Here is a 9109-nt window from a genome sequence, read left to right on the forward strand (position 1 = left end):
AGCCCCTCCAGCTCTAAGTGCTTCCGCTGGTTTGGTGTATTGTCTGCACTCGCGCGCTATCGTTCGGTGAAACTGTAAAGGCCAGCTGCGGCCAAGTTTTAGAGCAGTCAGTCATTGGGTGGAGTAATCATATTAACTCGTTTCAAGGTGACCACGTGGTGCCAGCGCAACGTAATTAGCGAACGCATACATGAGTCAGCGAGCGCCGCGCAGACCCCGAACAACCACACAATGTAGTTTTATCTGTTGCGTATGCGCAATATTATGCAAATATGATAATTATTCTTGTATGATATTACGAATTATGTGTAAATTTACTCTCCCGTATGTACTTTCTCTTTTAAGTATATGTAATAACATACGTTATGATATAATAATTTAATATAGTGTTAAGTATTGATAATTTTATTGTACCTACGTATTGTAATACGGATGCGGTGAAGAATAAATTGCTCTACCGTTTCGCGACTAGGAATATAGCATGATGCGCGTATTGTGTGGAGATTGGTTGGTTCTTTAATTACATGAACATTATTTTAACATATTAACTATCGTATTAAAGCCTTTAAACTACCTACATATATTGATATGTAGTAGAAATAACACAGATTGATAATAAATGTATGTATTCTCAACAAAGCACCTCAAAAATAATATATATCAACGGAAAAAACCGGAATTGTAGTAACTTAAAAAATCCAACAATTCTTACAAAAATCTTTGTTTTTTTAATTTAGTAGGTTACCATTTTAGATTTTTTCATTTCAAAAATTGATATCTCATATATTTAACGAGTTAGAAAGTAGAAAATTACCAATAAAACCAATTTTTAACGTTATATTTCGACAAATATATGAGTTATAAATTTTTTAAACAGTTTTGTGGCTCAAGTGTAAATTTTGGTTTTTCAAGCTAAGATTATATTCCGTTATCTTCCATCGATATTCCATCTTTATCCTACAGTACGCCTAACTAATAAAGCAAGCATCATCAGCAGGTATGATACTCTTTTACATACATTATAATTTGCATGTGTAAGTATTTTTTATGCTCGTATGCGCCATACGCAAATCACTAATGACATACCAAAAGTGTGTGTCGTACATTGGTAATTTATTAGACGCTTATAAATTTATAGCACGAACAATAGCAGTAATAGTTGGAGGTGTCAAGTGATGACAGCGTAGGTGGGGCACGGCGGTAGGGTGCGCTAGCCCCGGGCTTTATGCCAAGCACAAGCGCCACTGCATCGTCGAATAAGTAAAATCTTTTTTCCGTTGCCAAAATCGTAAACATCTTATTGCCAAGCAGATAGAGTACATTTTACATTTAGCTGAACGAAAGGAGAAAATTGTTGTTTAGTCGTGTGAATGTCTCGGGCGTAGTCTAGGGTTTTTAATGTGAAGAATCTCAAAGTCCATCGCGCAAAGAATTCATGTGGAATGAAATCGCGTCGTGTATTGTGAACATTTGTATTTTTAGATATTATAACTTTGAGTTTTTGTAAATCAACTTTGATAACAGTATTCTTTTTATATTTAATTTTATTAATAAAAACAAATACGTTTCAATATGATAGTACTAGAAAAGGCAAATCCATGCAATATGGAAATAAATAACGGCCCTACATACTGCAACCGGTAACTTATACAATGATATCGGAACATCACACAAATTTTCTGACGTCTTCAGATCATCGAGGCCCTTATTATGCTGCTATTGTGAGTGATTGCGCTACCTATATCTAATTCCCCTTCAGATTAAAACAAAATTATTACAACTGTGTCCGTCATGACAAAACAGCTGAATGCATATGAAATATGACTTGAAAATACATTTATACCACTCATACATACATGGTCTGTCTTTTTCTCAAAAATAAACGAAGACGAAAGTGTAGGTAACAACTAATAATGTCTATGTAATTACAGTTCTACGAATTAAAAATTAAAATACTACTGAATGATTGAAGAAGTTGTTACATAAAATGATTTTAGATTACATTTAACGTAAAAAAGATTCTCGACAGTACTATAAGTATGTTCCAGTGAAACGCAAATACATATCCCAACAAGCCACTTGAATTTGCAACACTGTCATGAACAAAAAATGCAATGACGCATTTTAATCTCGAGCATTATGCATCTTCAACACACGCTATCCCATCTACGTATGCACTCGCTCAAGATTTACATACAAACATTATTATCAATAGGTGGGCGGACCGCGAGTCACGCTCGCGAGTTTAACAACATTCCCATTTGTCCTTTACCAAGGTCTAAATAGGTTTAATACGTATATAATGTTTACACAATTGAAAGAGAGAACGACAAATCCTATCTAGCTTTTTGACAGGATTTCTCTAACTGTTTTGATACTGCGTGGTGGCCAGATCTTTTTCTGTCACAAATAGAGGTTACACTGTATCTATCAATATCCCGGTATAAAAACATTAGACTAATACGAAGGGGGATAGAGTTTCAAAAATTGATTTTGCTTTCATACCTACTTTGTATAATGCATTCAGTTATTCGGTTCTTTTTATCCATTTTATCATAAAAATATTGGACGACCGTTTGGCGCGAAAATGGGAAAACACAATGAACATTCATAAAAGAATGACAGATTCTAAATTCAAATGTTATATTCTATTTATTTTTTATTGTAACAGTATTTATGGCCTGACTATGTATAATATAAAGGTTTTTATCTGATGCATATTGAACTATTGGAAGGCGGTAATATTAACCGCTGAACCATGATACCGTGATTAACTATTCCTTAAAAAATAATTTAAATATAGTAAATATTTAGGCACCGAGTCTATACTGATGATGTTATAGGATCTCTATTGTTAAACATAAACACCAAATGCAACGCATAAATTTAATTCGTGGTCATAAATATAGTCGGAGATAAAATTCAGTGACTAACAATACAATATAATGCCTGCAATGATGGAGCATCATCGCGGAGAATAGACATGTCGGAGCTGCCAAATATCGTGAGCTGGTGAGTAATTAGAGGGGCTGTCCCATCTGCGACTTGAGTCATACATTACATGACCATACGTACCAACATTGTGACGGACAGTCTCGTTTACTTCTTGTTCAAGTATACTTACTTAATGGGCTTCTATAATTTTGTCCAATTTCGCTACCGTTAGGATGTGCGAGACCAGAAATATTCAATGCGGAAATCTCTAAACGATGGATCATCAGGCATTGAACTTAACACTAGGCTTCCAAGCTATATTCGAACTCTATTCAAAGCCTGATGATGTCTCGTTCAGAGGCGAAACAAGTATCTCAATATGGGTAAAGACTGTAAACTCAAAAACGGTAAGAATTTAATCTCCAATAGGTCGTAACGCTTCAAGTAACGACAGTCAGGTTTCCGCACTGATTAATTGTGATCTCACATATGCTCATGGTAGCTAGCGGAATTTAAAAACAATTCCGCAAAATAATACCTAATACCATAAAAATATCAGGTTTACAATCCCATTGTCCCCAGTCAAAGCATAAATGTACTGTTTTTGCAAACATACAAACGATAACTCAAAGGCTTTTATGCGATTCCGTCACTTTTTTTGAGGTATGAGATAATCTATCTCATCTAGATATACTTAATATATTTTGAAATCTTTCACTAAAAAATCCGTTTATACATTTATTTGTGTAAAGGTACACCAACAATCTTTCGCTATTATAATATTAAAATGAATACGTTTCCATCCTGTATTAATTGCATTTTTAATGCCCTTTTGTTTATCAAAACCACCTCCACATAGTCATATGACCAGCTAATCACGTAGGCTCCCGGTGGAGTCAAACGAATATTGAAACTTATAATTAAATTTATTAAAATTAAACATTACAATAAACTGACACTGAACATCATTTGTACGAAAGTGCTCTCTTCAGGTTGGTTGCGGCTTTATTACTATGTAACGTCAGCGTTTTAAATCTGGCTCATGTATGTAATTAGCTCTATAATATGAATTAATATTGATTGATTGGATGTTCTTGTTTTTACTTTAATTCGCATGTGTCTTTTTAACGCAAAAATAAATGGTTATATTTTACTAATGTCAATAGGACATAAGAAATAATTTTAAATTAGATGGATGATGTGGTTTTAAAGTGGATTCTAAAGAATTCACAAATAATGCTAGCATATAAGCGTTGGTTACTGTATTTTCCCTAATTAAAATTTAAAAATGAATCTTTATTTTTGTAAACATGTATAAGCTCATTTGAAAAGAATAAGAGCAGAACTGAGTAGAATTGAGTTTGTAATAGACCTGCATGAATAAAGATATTGTGAATTTATTTATATAAGGGATTAAAACTTATAATCTGTGTGATTTTGTTTTTATTTTAAGTCGCAAATGTCCGCCAGACATCAAAATAAATGGTCATATTAGTAGTTCTATAATGTCAATTGAACATGACAAGTAATTAGTCGGCTTATGTGGGCGTTGGGATATGAGTATGTAGGGGAGTCTAAAGAATTTACGTTAATAAAAACTAAATAATTGTTTGAATGCACAAAAGAAATTTGCTATCAATTTCTAATTGCACCAAGTTACTAGTTACTTCCTACCATCATTGCTATCATAAATAAAAGAAGAATATAAATTTAGCAAATTCGAAAATACTAATCTTTACTTACTTAAAACTATTCTTTGAAACTATGCAATGGACTTTACTACAGTTCTTAGCAGTAGAATGAGAAGAATGATTCAAGAGGAAGTTTTATATATATAATACATGTATATCCGTGCGAAGCCGAGGCGGGTAACTAGTTCATAATAAAATATCTGGAAGATACAATTCGACCCACCTTTGCATGGGTGATCTAAATGATTTTTAAAAATTGGGTCAGTATAAATTTATATATTAGGAAAAAACAATATTCTTCATATGCTTAGAAAATAAAATCGCAATACGACAAGAAAATCATACGTTTCTTTAAAAAACAGTAAGTCAATTCAACTTTTCTAGTCATGCATAATATTATTACAAAATATTCACATCCGTTAACAATTGCAAACTCTAAATAAACTTTTATTCAATATTCCTCAATCAAACACAGTGTAACAAATTCTAGATTAGGCTGAAGTATTTATAAAAATTCTTTAGATTTAGAATAAACTATATTACCTACAAATATAACAATATTTGATTGAAAGTAGCGATTTTTTTTTATAACTGTCTCTAAACGTTCGTTTTAAAGTCGTATTTCTAAAACACGTTCCATCAAAATATATTTTTTCAGTTACTTCATTTTGATGCAATTTAATAATCTAATAGTTCCGTAACAAACGAGCCTGATCCCTTGTGGCATCATATTATAATCTCGTTCACATGTGCGTTGACTAATAAAACTTGCAGTTGTGTATCTAATCAACTGCGGCCGGTGGCGGTGGGGTCAACACACTATGCTCGCCCTGTTTTGATACACACATAGGACATATTGTTAGGTTTCATGCAAATCACTATACTTAATACCTATTTGAGTTCAGACTCATGCGCATTATAATTATACTAGCTGTGCCCGCGGTCTCACCCACTGAAATATATAGCCTATATGTTATTCTGATGTATAAGCTACATTACTTACTGTAAAGTTTCATAAAAATCCGTTCAGTAGTTTAGCGTGAAAGAGTAACAAACATACATACGTAACAAACTTTCGCTTTATTATATAGATTTTTTTTTAATATAGCTACGTTTTGCTACATCTATAATTAGACGTCGGTGGTCTAGCGATTTAGCACACCGCCTTACATCCGATGATCGCGGGATCGATTCCTCACAAGGTACAAACATTTATATTCATAAGTATTCATTCAGTATTCAGATTTCTATCATAATCTGAAAGCATATATCATCTCATTCTTCCTTATCCCATTAATTTGGGATCGGTGTAATGTTTTTCTCTTCCATTCATCTCTGTTCACTGTCATCTCATTATTTTCTTCTTATAATTATAGAATTTTCTTGCTATATCATCTTTCACACTGTCCATCCTTTTTCGGCCTTCCTTAACGCTTTTAACATTCACATAGATATCCTTTCTCTTTTGAATAATTCAGTTTTGATATAAACTGAATTATTTAAAAAAAATATATACAAACTCCAGCTTTTTGGCAGTTGGTAAAAATCAAGTCATATAGTATATTATATTTATTTTAACAACACTGTGTTATTTACGTGCTTAATATTAAATTTACTTATGAAGTGAAAGCAAACAATATCACATTAAATGAATGTAATGACTATTATGAAAGTATGTACACAGCACTCTCACATTTCATACAAGGAAATGTTATAATATTATCTTAATTGCAGCATTAGTGATAAAGGCTCTATCTTTATTATATTACTTGTCTCAATTTATAAGCAGTGTAAGTCGTCATTGTGATATTAGTCAGAAGTAAGAGATAAACATCATATAAAAATCATTTTCAATAACAAATAATTGTTTACTGCAAAATTCTTATTATATGAATAACAATTCATATAATAAGACTTTCAGTTAATCAATATGCTAATATTGTTTATAAAGTAAGGAAAATAAAGTAAACATTTTTTAAACACTGTGTAAAAACAAAAAATTCAAGATAAACAATAAATATAAACCAAAATATTTGTCTTCACTTCGAAATTAATTGCAGATATAAGAGATAACCGAAACTTGTTTCAGTAACAAATAATCATAACAAAAACACTTTCATAGCAATTACTCCTATGAATTGTTATTCCACTTAAATAATATTCCAAGATATGTATTTATATCAAATAACACACAATTGGAAACAACAACAGAACATACATACAAATTTGTGTAAAAATCTAGATATTTTTATAAATGCTAGATAAACCAAAATGTTCACAGCAAGTTATTATTCTCACTGGTATCACATTATTTTAAAGGTTTTGTTATGATGGGTTTGTTATTCTCACATTTAATATACAAAAATCCACAAAAATAAAAAAAGAATCAGTATTGGTTGACATTGTTGGACTAATTAGATCAGATATAGTGTGGAACTTACCTTGCAGTCTTTATGCCTGTAACACCAGGTGCATCCAAAGATCAGCCCAACGGCAGTCAGCATCAGGGCCAGTGCCGGCACTGCAGCATACACTCCGCCACCAGAGCCCCAGCTCTCCAGTACTGATGGTGAATTTGCATCTACAAGATGGAAATAATATAATATAATTAAAGATAAAAAAAAATTCATAATATCTCAGGATAATAATAATAATTGTACAACATTTTTATTGTACTGTACTTGTTGTTCTTTGTTTATTTGTGGGTACTATATGGTTATTATTATTTTTTTTAATATATCAGGACAATTCACATAGCACCATCTAGTCCCAAGCAGAGATTGGTTTATATGTATTAGACAACATATTCATATATATTTTTTAAATACATAATTAATACACATATTAAACACCCAGATCAATACTCATGAATACAAATATAAAACATAGCCAGTTCTAACAATATTAGCCCTCATATATAAGATTATAATATGAGAAGAATGGATTTTACAAAGAAAAGAAGCTGCAATTAAAATAAAACTTAGATTGTTATACAGCTACATTGTTCTAGAGTGCCATAAGCTTCATATTATGTTAATATTTAATACACATTCTTTTTTTCTCCTTTAAATATTAAAAAAAAGAGACATTACTGAATATCTTTCTTGAAACAGATATACAATGCCAAAATGGAAGGAGGTGGATGTGAATCTAAGTAAACAATAAGTTTAGATAAGTAAACAAAACAACAGTTGTCTATAAGGATAGAATGTCAAATGACACTCAGTTTTGTCTGCCTTTGAAAATAAGAAAATATCTTTATTTCTTGCTTCCATTGGCAATTGATGTGGATTTTGTTTTTTGTTTTATTTAACAAGACCTTTAAATAACCTTGACATCTTATGTGTTAAACGATATTAGTGATTAAAGTATAAAAAATAATTTGCAGATAATGCTGCAATAGATTATCAAATATGCTAAACAAGAGATATCTGTTCCTATAGTTTCCACTCTTTTAATGTTTTCATAAGCAAGGTCTTCAAATCGACAAAACAATAATAAATTATATTAAAAAAATCATAAGTTCTTAGGTATATCCATTACAGTTCAAGATTTATTCAAATTATTACCTCCAATATTTTAATTTTTCCGATTAATTTGTAGGTATTATACATTTATCTACTACTGTTGTTTAAAACATGTTTGTAAGAAACAAAAGAGAAAATAGATAATATAAAGGTTATTTCGCAGTGCATAGAATGGCAGTTTGTTCGATATAGAAGTTTTTATGAGATTTTTCATAAAAAACATAAGTATTTTCATAACAAAATGACTCACCGTGAAGGTAGGTCTGCGGTGTCGATCCTACGGGTAATCCGTATCCAAAATGTGCGCCGGTCAGGGCCACGAATAGCACCAGCCATAATGTACCCATCATTATTACATTATTTGCCCAGGTGCATTATTTTCCGTTTCATTATTTATAATTTTCATACATCACCACAACATAAAAAATACACGGTCCACGACAGATTTGCACTTTGTTGGAAAATACCGATTCACTAAAGATAATATTTACACTAATATTACGTATAATCACATATCCACTGTCTATAATATCTGTTAAACTTATTTATTAGTATTTCCTATGAGTTTACTACACAATTGGTTTTAAATTGCGCAACCCACAGCTGTATAGAACGCCATTTTTGATGTAAGTATTGCAATCATTTAAATGACATAAGGTACCATATTATTATTGTATGGTACAAATTTGTTTGATTTAATATTTTATATCATAAATGACTAATAATTGTAAAAAGTGTAAGAAATCATTGAATAAAAATAAATATTTTATTTCATTGAACTGAAATGCTTTTGTTTCCCAAACCTAAATATACATTTACAAGCTATTATGTATAACATTATTAAAATATCTACTTGTTTTTACTTACAATGCAAATAACATTTCATATTGATTTTTCTTTTCAATTTATAATTTATAGACTTTGAATTACAATCATATCTAATATAATTCATTGCCT

At 31.0% G+C, this 9109-nt stretch overlaps 1 protein-coding gene across 1 annotated transcript in view; it reads right to left on the reverse strand.

Moving 5' to 3' along the window:
- LOC131852498 (uncharacterized) overlaps positions 1 to 8502 on the reverse strand; it is a 38383-nt gene extending 29881 nt beyond the window's left edge. The window contains exons 1-2 of the mRNA XM_059203166.1: positions 8403 to 8502; positions 7067 to 7206 (exon numbers count right to left, since the gene is read on the reverse strand). Of these exons, the coding sequence (XP_059059149.1) occupies positions 7067 to 7206; positions 8403 to 8502 (240 nt within the window). The remainder of the gene's footprint in view (positions 1 to 7066; positions 7207 to 8402) is intronic.
- Between the last annotated feature and the right edge of the window lie 607 nt (positions 8503 to 9109).

Source organism: Achroia grisella, unplaced genomic scaffold (genome assembly GCF_030625045.1).
Source record: "Achroia grisella isolate CSIRO2021 unplaced genomic scaffold, CSIRO_AGI_Agris_v1 utg853, whole genome shotgun sequence".
NCBI lineage: Eukaryota > Metazoa > Arthropoda > Insecta > Lepidoptera > Pyralidae > Achroia > Achroia grisella.